Source organism: Lepus europaeus (genome assembly GCF_033115175.1).
Source record: "Lepus europaeus isolate LE1 chromosome 21 unlocalized genomic scaffold, mLepTim1.pri SUPER_21_unloc_10, whole genome shotgun sequence".
Classification (NCBI taxonomy): domain Eukaryota; kingdom Metazoa; phylum Chordata; class Mammalia; order Lagomorpha; family Leporidae; genus Lepus; species Lepus europaeus.
Window position 1 is genome coordinate 27,884 of NW_026909006.1, and position 27,803 is coordinate 55,686.

Sequence of the window (27,803 nt, forward strand, 5' to 3'; positions counted from 1 at the left end):
CACATGTAAATAACCTCTCCCCTTCAAATTCTGCTCAGTCTCCTTCCTCTCCATAGAAATAACCTTTGTTACCAACTAGATGTTCATTCTTTTAGAGGTTCTTCTAGTCTTGCATCTCCATTCATTGTTTCAGTTAGGAGTCCAAGTATCAGAAAACCCAACCAATAATGGCCTAAACCAAGGGTCAGCAAGGTTTGTCTGTAAAGGACATTTGAACATTTGCGAGGTACCCACTGTATCTCACAGGCACTCAACTCCACCACTGAGCGTGAAAGCAGCCAGAGACACTATGTGAATGAGTGGGCATGGCTGTGTCCCACTAACACTTTATTACAAAAGGAGGCAGCTGGCCAGATTTGGCCTGTAACCATCATTTGCTGACCCTTGCCTTAAAAATAGGGGTTGGTTGGGTTCCTACTGCAAGAAACCTGGAAATAGCCTCATGAGGAAAGCAATTTACATCTCTACCAAAAATATTCGAGAAAGCCTATTATCTAAACCTTGCCCATAGTGAATATGGACATCGTTCCCACTTTTTGTCAGTCCTCTTTGCGTTTACTCCTGCATTTTGGGTAAATGCCTCCACCTTGTCTTCCAGAGCACCGATTTTCTCTCTATCTGTTTCTATTCAGTGTCTTTTGCTTTTTTTTGTTTTGTTTTGTTATAATGATTAAATCTTTTATTTGTGATTTCTTTTTTTTTTTTTTTTTGACAGGCAGAGTGGACAGTGAGAGAGAGAGACAGAGAGAAAGGTCTTCCTTTGCTGTTGGTTCACCCTCCAATGGCCGCCGCGGCTGGCGCGCTACGGCCAGCGCACCGCGCTGATCTGATGGCAGGAGCCAGGTGCTTCTCCTGGTCTCCCATGGGGTGCAGGGCCCAAGCACTTGAGCCATCCTCCACTGCACTCCCTGGCCACAGCAGAGAGCTGGCCTGGAAGAGGGGCAACCAGGACAGAATCCAGCTCCCCAACCGGGACTAGAACCCGGTGTACCTGCGCCGCAAGGCGGAGGATTAGCCTAGTGAGCTGCGGCGCGCCGGCCTCCAGATCTAAATATCTTCGGTGCCCATGTGATGCTTAAAGAGTTTCAGCTTCTGGAACACTTTAGATTTGGGATTTCTGGTTAAGGCTGTTCAACCTGTATTTGTTAAATTGGGCCCTGTCTTCCATGGTGTTGGTATCCCTGGACCACCTGGAGCTCTTGTGTGTATTGTGACACGTGCTCTTGTGTGTACTGTGACTTCCTGTTTCCTTGTCTGTGGATGGATTGTATGCAGAGGACAGAACTAGGTAAAGAAGGGTGATGCCAGCCGTCCATCTTCGGAGCTTGCTGTCTTCCTTTTCCCCTGGCCACGTCCTGCCTTTCTGTCTCACAGCACCACAGTCAGAGCTGCAAGGGCTGGATGGACCTTAAAGAGCTTCCTGCTGGTATGCCCATGAGTTTTCAACGAATCTCTTTGACCTTCAGGCTGGACCTTGTCTCCCTGGGGAATGTGCTGTCTCCCTCCTGCCTTTGTAGCAGTCCTGCCTGGCTTCTGCTTCGGCCTGTGTTTCTTTTCATTAGTCCAGTCCTGTCTGCCGGCCATTTCCCAGGGCTTCTTCAGCAGTTTTCACCAGCTGGTGACACCACATGCTGTCATAGATGTTAAGTGGTGTCATTTCTGGGCACTCGGGTAGGAGAGGCTGAGGGGTGTCCTTGCTCTGGGTCTTCCCAGCTCAGCTTGGTCTCAAGGGGACTTCTTGATAGAGTTTTCACCTTCCCGGTCACCTTCATCTGGACAAGTTCATCCATCTCCAAAAATACACTGTCTCAGGACCAAACAGAATATTCCAGCTGTGAACCGCTGAGCACAGAATGCAGGGATGAAGGGCACATCCTAATGAGCACCGAGTTCGCAGTCTGTGCTCCCTCAGTCAGGTCTCCTCACCTCCCTGAGCCTCGCCAGCCTCACCTGTCAAGTGGGGAGGACGGTGATAACGCCCACATCACAGGGCTAGCGAGTGGATCGTCCGGAACAGTGGCTGTCAGGTGTTCAGTGCAGGGCCTGGCACACAGTAGGTGCTCAAGCATGTCTGTGCCCTTCCTCTCTCTCAGTGTGAGCAAGTAGTTGTGTTGGTAGGAGTTTCTGGCAGCCACACCAGCCTGTTGGCTCATACTGAGCAAGCCCAGGAACTGGAAAAACCATCTTGCGTGTCATGAACCTTTCCCATGCTACCTACCCCTCCCAGCAGCTCCCCTTGTATGGAACCTTTATCTTGGCAGTGACACATTTTACCAAGCTGTTCTCACTCCATCTCCAGCCTGTAGAAGTTGATCTGAACTCAGATTCCGTCACCCAGTTTTTCCCATGTGTTTCTCATCTGAATATCATCCACAGACTTAATAAACAACCTTCCATAGCCAGACCCAGCCATTGATAAAATTACAGTGCTGTAGGACCAAGGACAGGGCCCCTTGGTATGCCCCGCCCCCCTTTCCAGGGAGGACTAATTTAGATGCCTGGGCGAAGTGATTCATCTGTCCCGTTCCTGTAATAGCGTGTCCTTGTGGCTTGCTTATCATAATAATATTAGAGACCGTGTATTGGTTGTTATTTACCAAGGCCAGACACTGAGGGAAGTGTTTTTCATACATTGCTTTCTTATTTCTTAGAGCCACTCTGCAAGGGATTTGTATTACTTAGGACTTGGTTAAAAAAATAATAATAATAAACTCCATCTAGTTTAGCAGAAAGGGAACTAAATTACTGCATCACAGGGCCCTGAAGAGGGGATGTGTCACAGGAGCCCAGAGCGAGGATGCATCTGGGTGTTAAGAACAAGTGAAGGGGGCAGCACTGTGGCGTCCTACGCTAAGCCTCCGCCTGTGGCGCTGGCATCTCATATGGGCACCGGTTCATGTCCTGGCTGCTTCTCTTCCAATCCAGCTCTCTGTTTATGGCCTGGGAAAGCAGTGGAGGATGGTCCAAGTGCTTAAGCCCCTGCTCTCAAGTGGAAGACCCAGAAGAAGCTCCTGGCTCCTGGCTTCAGATCGGCTCACCTCCAGCCATTGCGGCTGTTTTGGGGGTGGACCAGTGGATGGAAGACCTTTCTCTCTGTCTGTCCCTCTCTCTGTAACTCTGCCTCTCAAATAAATGAATAATTTTTTTTTAAAGCAAAAAACAAGTCAAGGCTGGCATTGTGGCACAGCAGGTTAAGCCACCACTTGCAATGCTGGTGTCCCATATCAGAGAGCCAGTTCAAGTCCTGGCTCCTCTGCTTCCAATCCAGCTTCCTACCAATGTGTCTGGAAAGCAGCAGATGATAGCCCAGGTACTTGGGCCCCTGTCATCTATGCGAGAGACCTGGACAGTTCCTGGCTCTTGTTTTGACCTGGGCCCCAGGCCTGGCTGTTGCGGGCATTTGGGGAGTAAACTAGGAGATGGAAGATCTGTCTGTCTCTTCCTCTCTCTCTCTGTCTCTCTCCCTCTCTCTGTCTGCCTTTCCCTCTCTCTGTTGTTCTGCTTTCAAATAAATAAGTCTTGTGTCACTGAGGGCTGGCCAGTGACTCAAGCCAGGGAGCCACCCTGTGTCATCACCATGGTTCAGTTCTGGATCAGGGCTCTGCAATCCATGGTTGGTTGGTTGGTTGGCTGGTTTGCTTATTTCTTTGGTGGCTTGGCTCACCTCAGCCTGGCCAAGGGCTCAGAGCCAATTTCATGGAGGGACTTGATACTAAAATTTACCAGCACAGACTCGAGTCCAGCAGGGCTCGGTTCAGACACTAGCTCTGTCACCTGTCATCAGATGACGCTCTGTGCCTTGGTTTCCTTAACTGTGATATGGCGATAATAATGGCTACTTTGGCAGTTGTTGCAATGATTTAATGAAATAATGCCTGCAAGCCACTCAGCAGAATTGATGACTCAGCACAGAGCAATGGACTCTGTAAACAGTAGCATTTTAACAACTGTGCAACAACACAACGGAAAGCATGGGAGGCTAGAGGACAAAGACTTACACTTTAAAACTTATTTATTTAATTGATTTGAAAGGTAGCAAATGGTTCCCTTTCTAACTGCCTCAACAGCCAGGGCTGGGCCAGGCCAAAGCTGGGAGCTGGGAACACAGTCCTGGTCTCTCACACTGGTGGCAGGGACCCACATATTCAGTCATCACCTGCTGCCTGCCAGGCTGGACGTTAGCAGGAAGTTGGCTCAGACTCCAACCCAGGTACTCTGAAATGGGATGCAAGCACCCCAAGCATCTTGTTAAACATTGCACCAAACGCCTACTCCAAAGAGAACGTCTTTAACTCAGCCCACAGGACAAGGGGTGGGAAGTGGAGTGGCCAGAAGGTCAGGAGGAAGTGACATTGAAGCTTGCTGGTCTGGAGCTTTGGGGTAAGGTTCAGAATGATGGATAAGAAGTGGGGTGGTGGGTGGGGATGGCATTGTGACACAATGGATTAGGCTACCACCTGCAACACCAGCATCCCTATGGGCACTGGTTCGAGTCCTGCCTGCTCTGTTTTCAATCCAGCTCCCTGCTAACGTGACTGGGAAAGCAGCACAAGATAGACCCAGTACTTGGATCCCAGCACCCAAGGGGGAGACCTGACTCCTTGTTCCTGTCTTTGGCCTGGCCCAATCCTGCCTGTTATGGCAGATGCAGATCTCTCCCTCTCTCCCTCTCTCCCTCTCTCCCTCTCCCTCTCCCTCTCTCTCCTTTCAAATAAGCATATCTTTACACAAAAGAGAAGAGAGGTGGTTACATGAGCATATGTGGGAGTTCACGGGACCCCTGGGTAGTTCACTGTGGTGGAATCCAGCACGTTTGGAGCAAACGGGTCACTGAAGCTGCCAGCATTCCTCTGGGCCCTATGAAACAGGCTCTGCTCATCCACTCGGCAGCTGCCAGGTGCCAGGCACTTTGCCCACGCCTGGACATTCCCCATGAACAGCAGACACAGAGCCACACCTTCATGGACTAAATGTGAGGTATCCAGAAAGCCCACGGGTCTTCAGGAAGGCCTCACTGCAAACCTGAGCAGAGACGACAGGCAGATGAGAGCAGCTGTGCAGATCTCTGGGAAAAGAGTGTGTTGGCAGAGTCAACAGCCAGCGCCAAAGCCCTGGGGCCCTCGGCATCTGTGTGGCTAAAGCAGAGAGGACTAGGGACAGAGGGCTCAAGGGCAGGCCGTGGAGGGCCTCATGCCCATCTGTCAGGGCTTGGGCTTCTGCTCTGTAGAGCTGGGAGCTGTGCTCCCCGCTGTGTGGGGGAACGGATGGGACAGAGGGAGGGGTTCAAGGCAGACATTGCACAACCTGGGAGGGGTGATGGGGGCTTGTTCTGGCGGAGGGAAGCAGGTGAGGTGCTGAGAAGGGGCGGGGCCGGGGCTTGTTGGGTGGGAGAGAACAAAGGAATTCAGAAGGTGCTGAGCTTGGTGTCTGAGTGGTGACAGATTTCTGGTGTCCTGAGGTGCCAAGGATTGAGGGCAGGTTGGAGGGGATGTCCGGAATTTGGAGTAAAACCCACAAAGCCCTTGAGTGGGTGATGGATAAGGAACTGGATTCAGGGGAAAGCGTGTTGAGCCGAGAGTGTCTGGAATGTGGAGCCACTGATTTTTTTCCCTTTTGGAGGAGAGACATGGGAGGGGCTGAAGTTATTACTCACACATGTGATACCAGAAAGCACCTTCCTCTGAGACGTTCTTTGTAGCCTTCTGCATAAAGCTAAAATCCCTCTGCCAATTCCCATCCCTTCCTGATCCCTTCCTGGAGGAACTGTTGCCATAAACTTGGCATGGATCCTCCCAGAACTTTCTCTGTGCATTTATATACCTGAGTATACCCATAAAATATACAAGGGAGTCTTCATGGAAAATGTATGCTATGAAAAAATTTTGCACCAAAATAAGCATCTTTTAATTCTATTTTCCACAAACTTTTTGAAATTCTCATATATATATATATGTATATATATATTTAATGTGCATTTTCTTACTTTGTCATCATATTGAATGTGTTGTTTGGCAGTATGCTCCTGGAACTTGGAACTGGCCTATTCTTCTTAGACTGTGTGTCTTGAAGATTTGTCCTTGTTATCTAGCCCTTTTAAAAGAACCTATTGCACAATATTCCCTGGTTGCACAGACTGTGGGTCACAGAACTATTCCCCACTTGGAGGACTTGGGGCTTATTTCCAGCTGGCATTTGGCACATTCTTGGCCAGGCACCAGTGTGACTCTTTCCTTAGGTTGGATTGCAAGGAGCGGCATGGCCGTGTCTGAGCAGGTTGAAGCTTTGCAGGGTTTGGTTTGGTTTTGTCTTGTTTTAGGGGAGACTGCATCATGGCTCCCCTGAGCGCCTTTGTTAACTTACTTGCCCAGGCACGGGCAGGTTCTCAGTGAAGGAAGCCACCAAGCTCTGAGCAGAACACAGTGGCTGTGGGCTGGAAGGAGTGAGCAGGAAGCTGAGAGCACGTGGAATGTGTGGGCTGCTCTTCCACTCTTGGGGATCTGTGTTTGGCAGTGGGCATTTGGCACAGTGGTAAAGACCCAACTTGGGAAACTCACATCTCATATCACAGGGCCTGTATTCAAGTCCCAGGTTTGTACTGATTCCAGCTTCCTGCTAATGTGGACCCTGGGAGGGCACAGGTGATGGCTCTAGTCATTGGATCCCTGCCACCCACGTGGGAGAGCTGGATTGAGTTCCTGGCTTCTGGCTTTGGCCTGGCCCAGCCCTGACTGTTATGTACCTTTGGGGGCGTGAACAGGTGGATAATAGAGTGCTTTCTGTCTCTCTGTGTGCCTTTCAAGTAAAATGAAAATAAAGGACTGGTATTGTGGCACAGCAGATTGAGCCATGCATGGCCTGCAGTGCTGGCATCCCATATGCACGCTGATTGGAGTCCTAGCTGCTCCACTTCCTATCCAGATCCCTGCTAATGCACCTGGGAAAGCAGCTGAAGATGGCCCAAGAGCTTGGACCCTGCACCCGTGTGGGAGACCTGGAAGAAGCTCCTGGCTCCTGGCTTAGCCTGGCCCAGCCCTGGCTGTTGTAGCCATTTGGGAAGTAAACCAGCAGTTGGAAGCGTGCACTCACTGTCTCTGTAACTCTGCCTTTCAAATAAATAAATCTTGTTTAAAAAAATAAAAGTAAGTAAAAATGAACAGAAAATAAAGAACATGTGTTTGGAGAGGACACAGGCCACCACGCTAGCTAAGGAGACTCTCCCAGTCCTTTGCTTCCCTCCTAAAAACAGCAGCACAGCCTGCGTGCCTGGCCTTCTTCCCCGCCTCACCAGCTTCAAGTCATCCCCTTTTGACAAACACCGGCAGAGACGTTGTCAGACTCTGTTTTCATCAGAGTAGACCAAGCCTTCTGTCACCGGGCCCCTTACTCTGCCTTGGTGTCCTGGATCCTGCCTCGTGCCACCACCTGGTACCGTTCCTTGCCTGCCATCCGCGATGACACCTTCAAGGGCTGGTGCACTAGTGAAGTGGTGATTGTCACCGCCTGGTGCCTATTCTGAGGGTGTGATTGCAACCCCTCTCCCGGAGCCAGGCCAAATCCTACAACCAGCTGCTCTCCCAGAAACAGTTTAGCTCAGCCACTTCCTACACAGAGAAAGGGAAGTTACATCCTTAAAAAAAAGAGAGAGATGTCATTTTTTTTTTTCTTTGCGTGAATTTCAGGTGGGTGTTGGCTTTGTGGTGAAAACTGCTTGCAGGGTTAGCTGAGGGAGCTGGTCTGGGATCACCTGTGAGTTTAGCATTCACCATAATTAGAAATAGTAAAAATACCCTTGCTTGCTTTATTTAAGTGGCAGAGAGGCAGTGACAGAGCCTAGAGCCCCTATCCACTGATTCACTCCCCTACATGCCCACAACAGCCAGGGCTGGGCTAGGCTGAAACTGGGAGCTGGGAATGCAGTCCTGGTCTCCTCCATGGGTAGCAGGGACTCAGGTACTTGGTGCCATCACCTGTTGACTCCCAGGGTCTGCACTGGCAGGAAGCTGGAATCAGGACCTGGAGCTGGGAATCAAACCCAGGTGCTCCTATGTGGAATGTGAGCTTATTAACCAGTGCCTAAACCACGAGGCTGGGCACCTGCCCCTAGAAACATTTCAGTGTTTCCAGTCTAGTCGTTAACATTTATCAGGCATACATTAGGGGCCAGTGCTGTGACATAGTGGGTGAAGCTGCTGCCTGCAGTGCCAGCATCCCATCCCATATGGGCTCCAGTTCGAGTTGCGGCTGTTCCACTTTCGATCCAGTTCTCTGTTATGGCCTGGGAAAGCAGTGGAAGATGGCCCGGGTCCTTGGGCCCCTGCACCTGTGTGGGAGACCCAGAAGAAGCTTCTGGCTCCTGGCTTTGGATCGGCGCAGCTCCAGCTGTTGCAGCCATCTAGGGAGTGAACCAGCAGATGGAAGACCTCTCTCTCTCTCTCTGCCTCTGCCTCTCTGTAACTCTCCCTTTCAGATAAGTAAATAAACCTTTTTTTTTTTTAAAAAAAATCATACATTATGTGCCAAAAACCATTTTATATTTATATAGTGGAGGTTTCTAATTATCATCCCATTACTTTTGCACATTTTTTTGAGATACAGTTCACATAACACAAAATTTACTTTAAAATGTACAATACTTAGTATATTCACAATGTTGTTCAGCCGTCGCCACCATCTGCTTCCAGAATGTTCTCGTCACTTCACACGGAAATCCTGTATCTATCAGCTGTCAGTCCCGATGCCTGCCTTCCCCATCCCTGGTGACCAGTGATCTCCTCTCTATCTCTATGGATTTGCTTGTTGTGGACATTTTGTAGAAATGCGATCATAAATATGTGACCTTCTGGGTCCCACTTCCCTCTCGGCATAATGCCTTCCATTCCCCCCGTGCTGTGGCTGATAGCAGTGCTCTCCCGCTCCCTGTGACTGCTGTGCACTGGATGTGGTTGGTTCCCAGTGTCCGTGTGGTGCTGAGAGACTGAGGGCCTAAGAGGCATCTGGATCATGAGCGAGCTGCCCCCAGGAAGGGGTTGATGCAGTTCCCATGAGAGCCGGTTGTTAGCAGAGCGAGCGTGGCTTCCTTGCCTTCCGGTCCTGCCAGGCGCTCTTCTCTCCCATACACGCCTGCTTGCTCTTCTGCCCTCCGCCCCGAGGCTCTGACCAGAAGCCAAGCACATGCCATGCTCTTGGCCCTCCAGAGCCATGAACCAGAATCAGTCTGTTTCCTTTGCACATGACCTAGCCTCAGGTGTTTTGTTATGGCAACAGAAAACAGAGCAAGACAGTGAGCAAATAAGAGTCCACTGAATGGGCGTACCACAGCCTGTTCACCCAGTCACCTGCTGACTGACAGGTGGGGCCCTTGCACCTTTGTGGCTGTTGTGAATAGTGCTGCTATGCATCATAATGTGGTTTTGTAATTCATTTTATTTATTTATTTATAAAGTCAGAGAGAGAGAGAGAGAGAGAGAGAGAGAAAAGGGAAGTGAGAGACAGAGGAGAGAGCTGTCATCCACTGGTTCACTCCCTGAATGGCCAAGCACTGGGCCTTCTGTCCAGCTCTCCTTGCTGGGTAGCAGGGCCCACGTGGCTGAGCCAGTACCTGCTTCACCTGCTGACCCCGAGGGTGCACAGCAGCAGGAAAGTGGCATTGGAAGCAGAGCTGGGACTTGAACCCTGGCCCTCCAGAATGAGATGCAGGGATCCATGCTACACGGCATCTTAACTGTGCAGCCAACGCCCACTCCCGTCATCCCCGCTATGACAGTGCAAGTGCCATTTTCCATTCCTCCTGCCAGGCCAGGGTCCGCAGGCTGAGAGCCTTTGGCATCAGTGGACTCCTCTTCCAGGTGCCATTTCTAAAGGGGCCTCAGCATCCTGACCACCCCCTCGGCTGCTCAGCTGGCAAAGGAAGACCCGGTGATTGAGGGCCCTGTGTCCCACCCCTCTACGGTGACCATAGCTCAAAATTAAAACCCGGGGCTGTGACCTGAGGAATTCATGGTGTTTTTGAGACTTGAGTCTGGCCTCTCTGAATTCAGGACTGTGTAGCAAATCCTCGCTGAGTCACGACGATCTGTCCAGTTCACACGCAGCAAGTCTCAGCCCTGTCCTGGGAGCTCGTGGTCAGGGAGGAAAGATGCGCTGTCTCAGGTTCTGCAGGAGCTGTGCCTATGGGTTTCCTGGGGAGGGCTCTTGAGAATGACACCTGTAGAGAGTGAAGGGATGCCACAGGTGCTGGAGGGGCTGGCTGGTTCTTCCCAGATATCCCCAGCTGAGGCAAGGAGCTGGGGTCTTTGTAACCTTGGCACCAGGCAGTATCCCACGGCAGGGATAACCCTGGGCATGACGGGTTTCCACCTGGGAAGGGGCCCAGCTGTGAGCCACCAGGTGCCATCCGTGCTCCGGCAGGTGGGGTGTGATGAGTCACCTGGGGCTGCACTCAGCTCAGTGCCTAAGGCCATGTCTGTGTGCCCTGGACAAGTGCTGAGCAGAGGGAGGTCTGGAAATACGTTGGGAACTCAGCTGAGGCAAGGCAGGACCCTGCCTGGGCTGGGTACTAGAAGAGAAGAAGCAGTGTGTCACTGTGCTGCAAAGGCCTGAACTCCAAACGTCCACATGGTGCCAGCCCATGGCTGCTCCCCTTGGGGGCTGTAAGGGCCCTCAGCATCAGTGGCGGCACTGCCTTCCAGTTCCACAGGCCAGAGCCAGACTCATCCGCATTACCTGCTTCCCTACCGCCACCTCTTCCCAGCCCGTCACTAGGCACTTGCCGTGGCCCTGAAAATCCCTTCTCCCTATCTCCTCCAGGCTGGGGACCCCTGCGGTCAGAGCACCTGCAGCAGCCTCCTGCCTGCTCCCAGCACCCACTCTTGGCCACCCCAACCCTTGTTCCAACTCCCACCCACCCCTCCAGTAACACAACGTAGCTTCCTTAGGGTCTGGGTGTCAGGCCAGTACTCCCTGCCATGGCCACGTGATTCTTGTGGTCAGTGCTGGCTGCTCCCTTTGTCTCCTGGGCTGTAACCCCGCTGGTCTTCCTGCGCCTACTCTGATTACTCGTGCTGGTCCGTGGCCTTCACGTGGGGTCCACTTTGCTGGACTCACTCTCCTCTCTCTTCTACTTCACCTGCGCAGGCTGCAGGTTTTGGTTGTGTTGTCATCCGTGGGGAGGCTTCATCTGTCCTCGTCAGGCATGTATAGTCAGGTCTCCCTTTTCATTCCACTCATATAACATGCACCTCCACCTCTGTGACGTTGGCATCATGCATTTGATGGTTGGGCGTATCGGGGGTGGACTTGTTTAAAATCCGCCTTGCTCACTCACTAGACCGCTGGCTCCATGAGGCCAGGGAGTGTGTCTTGGGACAGGATTGGAGGTGCGCCATCCATCTGGGAGAAAGTAGGCAGCAAAGGAGCTGGGAAAAGGGAAAATTCCTTAGACCAATTAAATTCAGTAGTGTTTATTTGAGCAAAACCAAAACAATTTGAGTCAGGCAGCTCCCAGAACCAGAGTGGGTTCTGAGACACCAGCCCGGGATGTGATCAGACAGCATTTTGTAGAACAAAGAAGAGACTAGAAAACAATTTAATTGGCCACGGTTTAGTCGACCAGTTGGCTGGTTGCAGCTTAACTAGTTCATTGTTTATAGCTTAGTTAGTAGGCCACGGGCCCTCCTGCAACAGAGCAGAGCTCTGTGATTGCAATTAAACTCTGTACTGGCTTGGTCTGTTGGACCCATGCGCAGTGCCAAGTCCAAATAAATCCGTGGCCTCCTACAATAATCTTATTTAACAGAACAGAGTCCCAGACAGTCAGGGAGGGGACGGGGGCGGTGGTGAGAGGGAACTTACATTATATTTCACGATGGACCTTATCTCACATGGCCAAAATCGTGACTGTGGGGTGTGCAAGCATGAGTCCCATCTGGGGCCCTTGAACCCCACCTAGCTGCCCTGGACTTGAGAGCGAGGTCTCCCTCAGCACCTTTGCCCTCACCGAGCCTAAAGTGGGCCCACGATGTCCAAAGCCGGGATCCAGCAGCGTTCTTTGAGCCCACTCCATCCCAGCCCCGAGCCAGGCTCCAGGGTCTCTTGCACGCTGCTTGTGCACATGCCGTTCCCTTCCTGTGTGTCTTCCTAGCCCCTCCCAGGGCCTCCCCACCCTCCAGGTGAGCCCCTTGGCACTTCAGCGCTCTGTCAGAATCCTGCACAGCCCCCGCAGAGTACAGCCAGACCCCTCAGCACAGCCACTGCCCATGTGGCTGGGAGCCTCCTCTCTGTAGCACCTCCCGCTCTGCCCTAGAGCACCAGCTTTCCCGTCTCCATGCTCTTTGAGGATGGTGACTTGGCCTTCCACCCTGCCTTTCCTCGTGCTCCTCCTCCTTCCTTCCCATCAACAAATCCCTCATAAGCTCCTTGCAAATGCCAGGAACCCATGTGGTGCTGGGAGATGAGGAGCAAACAAGCTGGCGCTGCCCGTGGCCCCGTGCATCTGGCATCCCCATGGGGGCTTGGGGAGACCACAGACAAAGGAGGAGAGATGCTCTCAGGGCTGGGGCAATCAGGAGAGGCTCCTGGAAGAGAAGGCCCTGGGCCAAACCTGCTCACTCTTGGGTGGGTGGGGGGGCATTGAAGGCTGGAGAAACAGCCTACTGGGATGGGGTCGGGGCCAGACTAAGTTCATCTCTGTCTGTAATCCTCGGCACAAGGCCCAACCAGGAGGAGCTGTAGAAAATCAGCAGGAGAAGTAGGCTCCTCCCTCTTCAGGGCCAGGGGCAACATGTGGGGATGGGCGCCATCTTGGGAAGGATATGCTGGTTGGGCAGTCCATTCCCTGAGAAGGAAAAGTTCCCTGATGCAAATCGGGTGGATGGAGACGGATTCAGCCATGGCCGCCACTCTGCCGGCAGGCGCCTGTCCTGTCCTGCAGGACTGACAGGCTGTGACAGGTGGCAGCTGCCCTCCGTCAGTGTTGCTGACAGCACCGGCCTGGCCTAGCAATGTGGAAGCAGTGCTGGCCTGCTCCGTCACTGTCACAGGCTGTGCAGTGCCGACCTGGACCCTCTCCCGGCTCTCCTAAGGAGCGGAGCGGCCTCAACCCTGCTGAGCTGCTCTGGCCTTGGCCTTGGCCTTGGCCTTAGCCTTCACCTTAGTAACTTCAGGACTTGCATGAGACTTAGGGGAGATGAGGTCAGCTCTGCCCAAAGCCCCCAGCAGCTCCTGGGCTACCTCGGATGTGGCAGGAGTCCCAGCCCCTCTTCTGGCCACACTGGACTCTGAGCGCCTCCGAAGACACGCTGAACACACCCCAACCTCAGCACCCTCCTAGAAACCCCCTGTGTCTGGACCCCCTCAGGGGTTCACCTCCTACCTTCTCTGATGCCCCTGGCCGAAAACAGCCTCTCCCCTCCGTCCCACACTCCATAACACTTGGCCATGGACATGCTGTATTCACGGTACTTACTTCTTGAAGTGTTGAGTATTTGGGAAGCAGAGAGAGAGAGACAGACTTCTCCCATGTGCTGACTCCCTTCTCAGATCATCACTAGCACACACACCCATGACCTCAGAGACCTGTGCTCCTTGTTGTCTGCATTGTCCAGATCAGGGCCTGGCCAGAGCAGGTGCTCATTAAACACTGAACAACTGTGAGAATCCCCGCCCCCCCCCCCCAAGGTTGTGTGAACTCGGTCCCCTGCGTGTGCTTTGCTCAGGGGGCCTGGCGGCCTTCCCTGTCTTAGCAGCTCCGTATTTATGTCTGTACTTACCTTCTATTTATGGCACGCGCTAATGATTTTCCATTTACGGCGTTAATGGAAAGTTTCCTTTTTAACGTAAACTCATTCAGGATTTACAAAGTCTTCTCTATTTGCCAGGATAAGAGAGTTGATAATACACAATTGCAATCTCGCAAGAAAACTTCCCTGAGCATAAAAAGCAATGCTGATTATTTCCCATCAGATTTGTATTGAAAATGAGTTTTTCAGGGAGCTGTGGAAGAAAACATATTCCTAAAAATACAGTGTCTTTTGTCCTGAAATCTAAGAAATAGATTCTGGGCCTCCATGTATACATTGGTAGTGGTAAAGAGAGGAACATAGCAGGAAAGGTAGTAATAAGTGTGAGGCTAAGACACTCAGAGATAACGCAGACTCCGCCTCTGACGAGCCACCAGGCGTGTGCACAGCATGCAATATTTTGTTAGGACATAACCCACCCCCCAGTCTCCGGGAATGTGAATGTTTGCTGCAGCGTTTTCTTGTCTTTCTTTCCACCTGAAGGGGGCAGTATCAGCCACCGCTTTAGGTCTCTGTTGCCTGGCTTTTGTTTGCAACATTAAGAACACTGGATACAAAGTGTTTGTGGTTGCTTTTGGGGGAAGTGTTAGCAAATGTAGTGCAAATAGGCTTAGTCTAACAGCTTTTCATTGGACTAACATTCCCTATGGACTTAGCACCCAGCACTGGGACGCAACAGAATCGCCACAACAGAGGGGCTGTCTTTCAGGGCAGGTTTTGAAGGAAGAGTAGGGGTTTGTATTGGCAGGGACGTCTGTGTTGCCTTTTCCTGGGGGTAGGGCCACTGAGAGCATTCATTAAGGTGTCATTTAATCCTCTAGTAAATGCTTCTCTGGTTCCTTGGATTCCTCTGATTCGTTTAGTGCAGACACTGCTGAGTATGAGCCCCACCTCTGTGCCTCCCAGGATCAGGTCTCTCTCTCTCTCACACACACACACACACGCACACGCACACGCACACGCACACATGATTCAAACCGGTTTGAGGGAAGAAATGAACATATTGGGCCATGCGCCTGAATAGTCCAGGCATGGCTGGATCCAAGTCCTGACCACTGTTGCGAGGATCAGGGTCCCTTCAGGTCTGTTTCTCACCATCCTTGACTCTGCCGCCTCTGTGTGGATGTCACTTGGGGCAATGTTTCCTCGTGGAACTAGTTATGTCAGAGGGAGACTTTACCAGCAAGCTCACCTGATGCCTGGGTTAGTCTGTTGGCTGGGCACGCACCTGGCCTGGCATGGGTCATGTGCCTGCCCTTGGAGCGTGGGCATGTTCTCCGTGTGCGCTGTGTGGGTTGAGGGTGGAGGACAGGGGTTTTCCAAAGGGAAACCAAGGTGATGTAACCAGGAGAAAAGGAACAGAAACTGAGCCGACAAAAATCATGCATCTGCTGTCTCCAGGCATGGCCTTCAGGCAATTTGCTGCAGCTTTGTAGGCCTCAGTTTTCTCCTCTGTGAAATGGGGGCGTGCTCCCAGAGCACAGGATTATTGTGGGACCTGACTAAGCACCCACAGAGAGCATATGGGCGGCCCAGAGAGCTGGGCCCCAGGAACCAGGAACATTCTCTTATTACTCATAAATCGTCCCTCAGCTAACGTGGAGCTATGTCACAGCAGATTAAGTCGCTGCTTTGGGACAGCGACATCCCACATCAGAACACTGGTTCAGGTCCCGGCTGCTCTGCTTCCGATCCAGCTCCTTGCTAATGTGACTGGGAAAGCAGTGGAGGTTGGCCCAAGGACTTAGGTCCCTGCCACCCATGATGGGAGACCAGGATGGAGTTCCTGGCTCCTGGCTTCAGCCTGACCCAGCCCTGGTTGTTGTGGCCATTTGGTTTGGGGAGTGAACCAGCAGATGGAAGACCTCTCTCTCACTCTTTGCCTTTCAAATAAATTAATTAATTTTAAAAAAAGGTGTGGAGCTGGGGGAGGGGGTGGGGTTGCTGGAACCCAGGGAGGTGAAGGGGCCCTGTGAACCCCGCCCTGGCTGCAGACGCTGCGTCTGGCAGCCTCCTTGTTAACGCACTCTGAGGTGCTGTTTTTCTCTGCCGGGGGCTGCTGCCTGCGAGGTGGAGCTACAGCGTCCGCAAGCCCTGGCTGCCGACTCTGTGCTCGCTCTCAACAACTCGTTAATGCAGCGCAGGCCTCCGCACTCACTAAATCAGCCGCGTTTAGGAGAATTCCAATATTCTGGCCTCAGAGGAATACGTGATCCCTGAAATATGGAGTCTGTTGCGCGTCTTTAAGTATAACTGATTTATGATGTTTCTTTCCAATTCAGTTTTCCCTTTTTTTTTTCTTTTGCCCCCAGAGAGAATTAATAACATGGCCATTGATAAAATTCTACGCCTCTTCTAGGGCTAGCATTAGGGGTAACAATGACAAGGGTAGCAAGAGCGACAATGAGAATTTGCCTTCATGTCACATCTCAACCCCTTAGACTGTTCACTGGCCATAGCTCAGACCTGCTAATCCCTCCTTGGTGAAGTTGGGCACTGCCTCTGCCTGGTCGGTGAGCAGCTCATGCTGTGTCTGGTCCCCAAACCCATGCAGGTGCTCGTCCTGCTGCCCGGAGGCCCTGCCCCTTGCTTGCTGCCCAGGCAACCTTTTCCACTTTCAAATCCCAGTCTGCTTTCAGACAGTACTTATCAAAGGGCCCCCCTCGTGGTCAGGTACTGTTCTGGGGGCTTGGAACACACCAGGCACAAAACAGACAGAGCTCTCTGGCATCCAAGGATTTTCATTCTAGCATAGGAACCACGCGGAGGCCTCGTACATGGAAGGTAAATTGGACGTTGTGTCAGCAGGGTTTGAAAGGCAGGTGCTGTATGTGCACAGCTTGCAGTGGTCAGGGAAGACCTCACTGAGCAGGAGGCCTTTTTGTTTCTTGTTGTGTGTGTGTGTGTGTGTGTTTGAAAGGCAGATTAACAGAGGCTGTTCATTTGCTGGTTCACTACCTCAAATTGCCACAAGCCACAAAGCCAGGGCAAAGCCAGGAGCCAGAAACTCCATCCGGGTCTCCCACATGCATGGCAGGGGTCCAAGCACTTGGGCCATCTTCTGCTCCTTTCCCAGGCTCATTAGCAGAGAGCTGGATCAGAAGTGGAACAGCTGAGACTTGAACCTGTACTTCGAAATGGAATACTGGTGTCAACAGGAGGCGGCTTTACTCATTGTGTCACAACACCAGCAGGGCCAAGTCTTGAAGAAGGTCTGCAGGTGGGGCAGTTTCCTGGCAACAGAGCACTCCGAGTGGAGGGACTCATGGGTGCTGGCAGTACTGGGATGAGGAGGAGGAGTGGAGCGGTGGCAGGCAGGCCAGAGGCGGGAATTGAGATCCCGTGTACAGGGCCCTGGGAGGGCCTTGTCCTTGACTCTGAGGGGGATGAGAATCCACGTGGAGTCCTGAGCTGGAGCCACGTGATTCCGCTTTAAATCTTCTGGCCCCTGTGTGCAGTAAGGAGCGCTGACAGCAGGGACGAAGGCAGTGCAGGCGGCCAGTGTGGGAGAGGAGGCAGGGAAATGGTAGATTTTGGATAGGGTAGTTTCCCCTTATCCACGGCTTCCCTTTCTGAGTTTTGGTGAGGACTGTAAACCCTACATGGAAAGCTCCAGGAGGTCCCTGAGTGGCAGGATGAAACCCCACACCCTCCTGTTCTGTCCTGCCCAGGACGTGAATCATTCCTTGTCCAGTGTGTCCACGCTGTGTAGGCTGCCTGCCTGTAAGCCATCTCGTGTCTACTGTTGCAGTCTAGCAGGGCTTTTGTTCACAGAACCCTTATTTTACTTCATTTGGCCTCAGCGCGCAAGAGTGGTGATGCTGGCAATTCGGATAGGCCACGGAGAAGCTGCTCAGTGCGGTGTGTGTAGGGTTGGTACTCCCCCTGGGGTCTGGGACCGCGTCCTCTGTGGTTAAGGGCGGGGGTGGGGGCTGTATGCAGTAGTTTTCAGGTGGAGCTGATGGATGCAGTGTGCGGGGGGGAGGGAGGGAGGCGTTGAGAATGGCTGCAAGGATTGGGGCCTGCCTGAGCCCTCAGAGACCTGCCTTGTCCTCTCATTCTGACCGTTGCTACATTTTGTGTGTTTTGTTAGAATTATTTCTCCCCTTTTCTGGGTCACAGGTGCCTTAAGTAGGCTGATGAAGGTTCTGGACCCTGAGACTGAAACACCCTTGTGCATACCTTTATATATTTATTTAAGATTTATTTATTTGGGGGCCAGTGCTGTGGTGTACTTAGCTAAGCCTCTGCCTGCAGCACCAACATCCCATATGGGTGCTGGTTTGTGTCCCAGCTGCTCCTTTTCTGACCCAGTTCTCTGCTGTGGCCTGCAAATTCTGTGGAAAATGGCCCAAGTGCTTGGACCCCTGTACCCACGTGGGAAACCCAGAAGAAGCTCCTGATTCCTGGCTTCAGATCAGCCCAGCTCTGGCCATTGTGGCCATTTGGGGAGTGAACCAGCAGATGGAAGGCCTTTGTCTCTGTCTCTCCCTCTCTCTCTCTCTTTGACTCTACCTTTAAAAAAATTATTTATTTATTTGCAAGGCAGAGTGAAAGAGGAAGAGACACAGAGAGAAGAGTGATCTGCCATCTGCCGGTTAGCTCCCCAAATGATCACAACAGCCAGATCTAGGGCAGGCAGAACCAGGCCTAGAAACTCCATGAGTGGCAGGGCTCAGTTACTTGTACCATCTTCTGCTGCCTTCCTAGGAACATTAGCAGGGAGCTGGATCAGAAGTGGAGTGGCTGGGACTCTTGCCGGCATTCTGATGTGGGCTTCCTGGGTTGCAGACAGCGGCTTAGCTGTGTCACAATGCTGGCCCCTGTGCATTCCACTGAATGGGTGTTCCCAGCACTGGTAAGAGCTTGCATGCTCCATTGCAGTTGCAGCCTGCACATGCGCAGCAGAGGGAGCACTTTGCACACCATACCCGACATGCCTGGGGGTCATGCAGTGTGGCCCTGGACCATGGACCATAGGTTAAGTACTATCCACACAGGCAAGTTGGAATCTGAATATACACTAGCTCAGAGCTTCTGGTAAACCCTGCCTACATCCTTAAAGGGGTTGGCCATAGGGTATGCACTTGATAAACATTTGCTGAAAAGCAATGGTGATAAAGTTGGCATTTTGCAGAGCCGCCACCCCTCTGTTGGGTGCCTTGAATGTACATCCCTCCATTCTAGACAACAAACTAAAACCTCAGCAGAATGAAGTGTGCCAGGCTAGCGAGAGGCAGCGGCTGGTGTGTGACCTAGAGTTGTGCTGAGCCAGGTTAGGTGTGGAAAGGGTTAGTGCTGTCGACACACAGGGAATGCTTAGGCACCCTATGCAGTTAGCATCAAGAAGCCGGGCAGCAGGGAAGCTAGGCCCAGAGCCCGGGTGTCCTGGCTCCCCGTGTCATGTCCTCTCCTTCCCCATGCTACAGTCTGCCCCCGGGAGTTTGTCATCCACCTGGAGACTCAAGAAGAAGAAGGAAAAAGACCCTGTATTACCTGCACTTGTCTCGTCGTAATCTCTGTAGCAGCCCTGTGGGGTAGAGCGGATTAAATACCCCCGTTTGACAGACAAGGACACTGAGTCTCAGGAGAGACTCACCCCCAGGCTCCAAATCCCCAGGTAATTAGGGAGCAATACAGACTGTAGTTAAGTGCTAGCAAGTTAGCACTTAATTACATACTATTTCACACCGTGTTGTATATAATTTAATACTAATTGCAGGGTTTCAGGAAGAACTGCAGTGAGTGGGGATGAGGGGAGGACTTCGTGGAGACTTTGGGGACTGAGCTGGGCCTTGGAGAGTCTGAGTGGAGAATGGAAGGGCATGGGGAGGGGTGGACTAGGACAGGGAATGGAATGGTGAAGGCACTGGGTTAGGAGCTGGCAAGGGGAAGGGCTCTAGGTAGTGCTATTCCCATGATGGAATTCTGTAAGTGCAGCTGTAACTTTATAGGGCCAGGTACCACGCTAAGTCCTTTCCACCATCACTGCATCCAATCAACAGTTAGCCCCGGCCGGCGCCGCGGCTCAATAGGCTAATCCCCCGCCTTGCAGCGCCGGCACACCAGGTTCTAGCCCTGGTCAGGGCGCCGGATTCTGTCCCGGTTGCTCCTCTTCCAGTCCAGCTCTCTGCTGTGCCCCAGGAGTGCAGAGGAGGATGGCCCAGGTCCTTGGGCCCTGCACCTGCATGGGAGACTAGGAGGGGCACCTGGCTCCTGGCTTCGGATCAGCGCGGTGCACCGGCCGCAGCGCACTGGCTGCAGCAGCCATTAGAGGGTGGACCAACGGTAAAGGAAGACCTTTCTCTCTGTCTCTCTCTCACTGTCCACTCTGCCTGTCAAAAAAAAAAAAAAAAAAAAAACCACAAAAAACAGTTATCCCCATCATGGAAACAAAAGTCCAACCGGACGGCTACTGCTGTTACTCCCATTTTACAGATAAGGAAGCTAAGTGGCGGCATTGTGCCTTGGAACCATGTCTAGACTCCATGTTCTTCCTGACTCAAGTTCAGAGACAGTCTGGCTAGAGGTGAGGGTATTATCAGTAGTGGGGAGTAAGGTCAGCTAGCTCAGGGGCCTTGCTACTCAAGTGAGCCTTACCCAGGAGCTCATTGGAAGTGCAGGTGTGGGGGGCAGACGTTTAGCCTAGCAGTTAGGACTCCTGCATCCCACTTCAGAGTTCCTGGGTTCCATACCGGGCTGTGGCTCCCGACTCCAGCTTCCTGCTAATGCCAACCCTGGGAGGCAGCAGCGTGGCTCGAATGGTTGAGTTTCTGCCACTGATGTGGGGGACCTGGATTGAGCTGTCCCAGCCCTGGCTGTTGCAGGCATTTGGGGTGTGGATGGGATCTCTCTCAAATAATATATATATATATATATATATATATATATATATATAGAAATTCAGGCTTGGGCCCTCCCCAGAGCTACTGAGTCAGGTTCTGCATTTCCCTGCAATTCCAGGTGACTTGTATGCATGTCAGTGTTTAGGAGGCTTCTAGTCTTTCTGATGCTATCTCCATCCTGGCGGAGGAGAGATAATGCCTCCCGTGGAGGGTCTGAGGTGACAGCCCTGAGTGGCCCCTTACTGACGGACATGTCTTTGAAGTCCTGCATTTCATCTAAAAATGTCACTGGAAGTCTCATTCCACACCTTAATACATCCGTGGTCATTTTCCTATTTCAAAATGGTTATGTAAATTGCCATGGAGTAGGCTCCGTGTTCTGGAAGGCTGCGTGGATGGGTCTCCTTGTATCTCAAATGGGGTAATAATAACCACTTCAAGAGCTGCTGTGAAGATCAAAGGAGAAACGTGGATACGGAAATGCCACATAAAACTGTTTGCACAGGACACATGTTGTTGTTCTGGAAGGAACCGAGAATCCTCCCTGGACTCAGTAGCCTGCAAACCACTTCTTCCCCAGGGCCAAGGTCTCCTGTGCTTGCCACAGTGCGGGGTGAGGCAGGGCTCAGTCCCAGCAGGGCCCGAGTAATCTCCGTGGGCACCTCAGAAAGCCAGGGAAAGTCACTGCTAGCTTTTTCTTTTCTTTTGTTTTCTTTTTTTTTTTTTTTATACTTTCCTGTAACTTCATAGTACCCTCCTTCCGTATTATTGCTCATTTCCTAGTGGTCAGATCAGCCAGCAGGAAGCTCCGGGGAACTCAGGCTCCAGAGACATCAGGAGAGACAATGAGGGCACTGCATCCTGTTCCCAAAGGGAGTTAGGGTTTGAGCAGGCTTTGGTTCCCCAAACTCACGCTGACATGTAAACCCCCGTCTTAGGTTTACTGTCATTGGTTAGTGGTCAGTGGATTAGGGTGGAGGCTTCATCCAATTACGGTGTCTGTAGGTGGGACCTTTGAGAAGTGACGGAATTGGATTCAGCTGCTAGGGTGGAGCCAGTGAGCAAACCGTGATGGCTTTGTTAGGAGAGACTAAGAGGTGGTAGATGTAGAGGGTGTTTCCTATGTCTCTGCTTGAATCGCCGTGGGGTCCTCTCTCCCCATCTTCTGTCCTCTCCAGATGCCTGAACCAATGAGGCTTGCCCAGTCTTGGACTGTGAACTTCCAAAATACAAGCCTCTTCCTTCCTAGGAAGCAACTCGGGCCCAGGAGGCGGGGGGCTGGGGTGGTGGGGAAGGCGCTGTGGCACATCCCCTATGGGCGCCAGTTCAAGTCCTGGCTGCTCTACTTCCCAACCAGCTCCTGGCTTCAGCCTGGCCCAGCCCTGGTTTTTGCAACCATCTGGGGAGTGAACCAGCAGATGGACGACCTCCCTTTCTATAACTCTGCCTTTCAAAATCATAAAACTTAAAAAAAAAAAAAAAAGCAGCAGCTACTCCGGGGTATTTTTTCCAGTAGTAAAAAGCTAACTAATGCGTGGGGACAGAGAGGAAGGACTCAAGGAGGAGAAGTGGAGGTGACACAGGAGGAGGGAAGCAGATGGCAATAAGCTGGGCTCATCTAGGAAATGGGAGGAGAAAGAGCAGGTTGGCTGTCCACGCTGATGGCAGATCGACCTCTGGGTGCCCCGTCCACAGGGTCTTGTTTCCCGATCAGAGGGGGAAGCAGATAGGAAGAGACAGGCAGATGCTGACTGTCCTCACCTGGGGCAAGGATGCAAGGGCAGGCAGAGAGCTTGTGCAGTCCTGTAGACCGGGGAGGGTAAGAGGGCAGCCTGGGGAAGGGCGCCTCGGCAGTTCCCCCTGGCCTGGAGCGGTTGGAAAGGGTGGAGAGAAGAGACAATGTATGTAGCTAAGGCGATCCTGATTCAGCCTTGGGGAGTGTTCTAGTGGAATACTGGGGTTAAAGACAGATTTGGAGAAGAAAAGAATGATGGGATTGTCTTCTCCCTCCTCTCCCCCCAGCCCCCGTGTGCTGTGATAGTCATTAGAATTCCCTCACAAATTGCATTTCCGTTACAGATGTCCTACCTATCAATTAAATCCTCACCTCTTTAATTTGTGGTAACTTGTGACCCCGTACCAAGGTGATACTGTATCTTCAATCCATTTCTTGGCCAAAAGTTATTTAAGAAACAGCAGATTGTAATGCATCATTTATAGTCCGAGTTCGTTTTGTTTGAAAGCAGCTGTGTGTATTTGTGTGTAGCTGGGTATCTATGTATATTATGGATAGAAGGAAACATCCAGATGAGCCCCTATCATGTCAGTGGAGGGCTATCTTGGTGTGTGCCTGGGTCCCTTGAGATAGGCATAGTTGATTATATATATATATATAATATATTTTATTTGATAGGTAGAGTTATAGACAGAGACAGAAAGAAAGGTCTTCCTTCTGTTGGTTCACTCCCCAAATGGCCGCCACGGCCAGCGCTGCACCGATCCGAAGCTGGGAGCCAAGTGCTCCTTCCTGGTCTCCCATGCGGGTGCAGGGGCCAAAGCACTTGGGCCATCCTCCACTGCCCTCCCAGGCCACAGCAGAGAGCTGGACTGGAAGAGGAGCAACCGGGACTAGAACTCGGAGCCCATATGGGATTCCGGCGCCACAGGCGGAGGATTAGCCAAGTGAGCCACAGTGTCGGCCCCTTATAGTTGATTATATATTAATTATTCCTCCGTGAAGCTGTACTAAATCATAATAGGGGTTATGTCTGATGGTCAGATCTTGGTGTAGTTCCTAAAATCGTTGACTGTGGATAATAGAAACTCAGCTGAAACTTATCAAGCAATAGCTGAGTTGTCCAGATAACAAAAGGCATGGAGTGGCTCCAGGGGCTCAACTTACGTCATGAGGAATCTCTCTCGCCCTGTGTTGGATCTGCTATTTGTTTATGAAATGCAGAGAGAGAGAGAGAAAGAGGGATTGTCCATTCACTACTTCATTCCCCAAATGCCTGCAACTGTGGCCTGGCTTGCCAGGAAGTCAGTCCTATCTCCCACATGAGTAGCAAGGACCCAACAAGATGAACCATCGCCTGCTGCCTCTCAGGGTGTGCATTAGCAGGGAGCTGGGATTGGGAGCAGAGGCAGGACTTGAACCCTAGCACTGATACAGAATGTGAGCGTCCCAAGCGGTGCTTTAAACTGCTATGCCCAGTGCCTGCCTCTGCTGCCTTTTTTCCCAGTTTCATTCTTGGGCAGTTCCAGGCCTGCAGCTCATCAGCTCAAGCTCCCCCAGGAGAAAGAGAGCATCTCTTTCCCAAGGGTATCCGCAGAGCCCCGGGGCTGACTTGGGTCTTGGTGGCTGGTGGGGGAGGAGTGTGTTGATTGGCAAGGCCAAGGCCATGGGGCTCCAGAGGAGAACAAAGGCACGTTCAAGGGCATGTCAGGAGGGCAGTGAGCTGCCAGAAGGTGTGGATGTTTCCTGTAGGCAATCCAGAGCCGGTGCCAGGGAACCACAAACATCCCCTCCATAGGAGCCTGTGCTCTGGGGGGGCCATCTATTTCTGTAATGACTCCATGGTTTATAGTTAGCCTGAGGTTCTCTTGCAGCGGCCAGGAGAGAAGGAGCCCCCCTTTGAAACAGCTGATTCAGGTCGCATCTGGTCATAATGATTGCCATCACCAAGTGAGAAAACCATGAAGCCCCCCTCTCGTCCGAGCCACAGTTTTTCTGGGGCACCAGGAGGGACAAACAGTAGCGACGCTGGGGACTCAACTTTCTCCTCTGTGAAGATGATGAAAGCTGTGTGCGTGTGAGACCCGCTGGGCCATCAGCTGATCTCCAGGGCTCCAGGTCGCCAGAGCGACGCGCCCAGGGAGCTGGGCCTTCATCAAGGTCGCCACTGCCGCTGGGCGCGATGCGCGGCGCCCTGGCTCCCAGTGAAGACTTCCCTGCATTCCGATGTCACACGGCTCTGTTTCTTCCTTTCAGGGTTACACTAAGGACATGGTGACAGACTTTGATGAGAAACATGATGAGTATTTAATATTGCTTCAGCAGAGAAACCGGTAAGATGAAGCCGCCCGTCGGCAGCCCTGGCTATTAGCCAAATAAAAAAAAATCTGTTTAGATTTATTAACAGCACGTAGGCTCTGCTTCATGTGGGAATGGGATGCTGGCCCACCCTCCCCTCAGAGGCTTGAGAGCATTGTCTGCCAGCCTGGCTCCGGCTCCTAGTTCCCCATTCACCGATTTAATTGCCTCTTTTGATTGAGCCATAGCAAACTGTGGGACGTGTAAGTACCACCCCCTGCCTCCCCGCCTCTGTTGGGGGAGAAGGTAAGATTGTCAGGAAAAGGAATTTGGCAGGGCCTGCACAATAGCCCAGCCTGGGATCTCACAGGCTTTGACAGTCCCTTGAAATCTGAGCCTGTAATCACGCCACCGTGTTATGTAAAGGCGGAGCCCTTTCACACCGGCATTTTGAGATAGGTGGAGATGGCATTAAAGTAAAGCGGGTGCTGGTGTTTGGAAGAGCTTGCAGCAGGTGCAGGGTGTGGTGATGGGAGGGGGGGAGGTCGCAGCAGCATCGTCTGGTTTTCCAAAGAGGCACCGTGAACATGAAAGTGGTTCCTTGGCAGAGCAGAGAGAAAGCTCGTTTTCAGGCCGCCGTGGTTTGTCTGCAGGCCTAGAAACTTGCCGTAAGTTAGCCTTGCTGACCTGGGTGCTAGGAGGGGGCCAGGCGGCCAGCGAAGAGCTCCCACAGCAGGGCCTGATCGGCTCAGGTCAGCCGTTTGTGGGAACACAGGCCTCCAGGGGGCTGGATCCTCTGAGTTTGCCAGACAAGCTGCAAATCCAAACCTGTGTTGTGAAGCCTCTGGAGTTTTCAAATGTTGGTAATGAATTCCAGTGTAGGCACAAAATAAACAGAAGAACACTGCAGGCCCACAAGACGGATCTCCAGGAGGGGGAGGCTAATTTGGGCCTTTGCGCTAGGAACATGGACTTGCGGGCTTGCAGGGAAGAGGGGAGGGCCGTCGTCCTGAGTGTGGATTCAGCTTGCCTGAATTGGACCACTGGTAGTTGTCAGCAGCTGCTCTGGTGGCGCATGGTGCTAGGCACGTTTTATGGCTCTAGGTAGTCCTGTGCGGTGTAGTGGAGCCTCTTTACCCAGTTCCACCCAGAGTCCTATGTTCATGGCAACATCTGCCCACATTGCCAGATGCCCCCTGGTGAGGTGGCACCACCTTCCAGGGACAAAATTCTGAGTGGGTGAACTTCCCGGGACCGGCCTGAAACGGCAGGCACTGTCCTCTGTGCTTAGGGACCCACCCTGGGGCCAGCTTGAATGTTGATGAGCCCCACGTGAGATTTTCTCGGAGAGGGGCATTTTTATTCCATTCTGGCAGGCCGGGTGGTGCCACCGCACACTTGGGTGACAGCTGTAATCATGTGCATGTGACTCGTCTGGGGAGAGAGTGTCATTGTTCTTTAGGAGCAAATGGCTTCTTGTTAATGAGGGGATCGATAGATGTACAGCTAAAGAGAGACCCGCAGGTAGCATCCCGAGAATTTCCAGAGATGAGGTTGGAGCTCAAAGGCAATGAGAAATAAATCAAAACAGCTGCCATCAAATGGGATGGGGGTGGAGGTAGTTTGTGCTGTCTACAAGCAGGAACCATCTTTTTTTTTTTTTTTTAAGGTTTGTTTATTTATTTATTTGAAAAGCAGAATTAGAGAGAGATCTTCCGTGTGCTGGTTTACTCCCTAAATAGCTGAAGCCAGGAGCCAGGAACTTGATCCAGGTCTCCATGTGGCTAGAAGGGGTCTAAACACTTAGACCATCTTGCACTGCTTTCCCAGGCAGATTAGCCGGGAACTGGATCGGAAGCAGAGCAGCCGGGACTTGAACTGGTGCGCTCCTGTGGGATGCTGGTGTCATAAGCGGCAGCCTAACCTGCTGCACAATGCCAGCTCCAAGTGGGTGCTGTCTTGGTGGCAGGAAATTAGAAGACAGAGCTGGAACGCAGGAACTTCAAATGGAGAGCTGTGAGAGATGGGCGTGCCCCTGAGCTCTGGTCAGGGAGAGCGTGGGCCAGACACCACAGCCCGGCTTTTTATTTTATCTCCACACTGCCCAGCAAGGCAAATAGTAATCATACCCATTGTACAGAAAGGAAGTGGAGGCCCAGAACAATGAGCAACTTGCCCACGGTCTTGCAACCAGGAAATAGAGGAGCTGTTTTATTTTCATGTTGTCAGAAATACCCAAGAGGACAGAATCCTGCACAGTTGCCAGAGGGCCTCAGTGCACAAAGGAGGCGTTTATTGGGCAATAAGCTGCAGTCGACTTGGGAATGTGTAGAATCAGGCAGAAAACCAGTCTCTGAGCTTCACAGTGGGCGTCGAGGGGGCCGGAAACCCAGGCTGTGCAACCCCGGGAAAGGGTGTGCAATCACGGGGTGGGATCTTGGCAGAGGTCTGTCCATCAGGGCCGGTGACGTCAGTTCTTTGATTCAGCAAGGTCTCACTGAGGGCCCCTAAGTTCTGGCATCCCATTCCATCTAGTGGGAAGAGGGGAGTGGTGCCAGCGAGGAGCGAGAAGCGCACAGATTGCCTTATTTAGTGTTCCTTTGTTGTAAGACAGAAACCCAAAGCAAAGAACTTCAGCTGCTAGGAAACAGTTTACTGATTTTTTTTTTTTTTAAGATTTTATTTACTTGTTTGAGAGGTAGAGTTACAGACAGAAAGGGAGAGAGAGAGAGAGGTCTTCCACGCACTGGGTCACTCCCCAGATAGCCTCAATGGCCAGAGCTCTGCCAATCTAAAGCCAGGAGCCAGGAGCTTCTTCCAGGTCTCTGATGTAGGTGCAGGGACTCAAGGACTTGGGCCATCTTCCACTGCTTTCCCAGGCCATAGCAGAGAGCTGGATCGGAAGTGGAGCAGCCAGGACTCGAGCCAGCGCCCATATGGGATGCCGGCACCGCAGGAAAAAGCTTAGCCCACTATGCCACAGTGCCAGCCCTGTTTACTGGCTCTTGAAGTTAAGAAATGCAGCCTGAGACTGTGGCTTCAAGCATACCTGGATGTAAGTGCTGAAATTCCATCACCGAAGTCAGTCCTTCTGCATCTATCACCGGCGTTTTTCCAGGGGACAGGTGC

General features: G+C 52.1%; 1 protein-coding gene across 1 annotated transcript in view; it reads left to right on the forward strand.

Annotated features, from left to right (window-relative positions):
- LOC133754319 (katanin-interacting protein-like) overlaps positions 1–27,803 on the forward strand; it is a gene marked incomplete at its 3' end in the record, with an annotated part of 56,935 nt that overhangs the window by 20,853 nt on the left and 8,279 nt on the right. Inside the window, exon 3 of the mRNA XM_062184780.1 lies at positions 24,633–24,709. Coding sequence (XP_062040764.1) covers positions 24,648–24,709 — 62 coding nt within the window. The remainder of the gene's footprint in view (positions 1–24,632; positions 24,710–27,803) is intronic.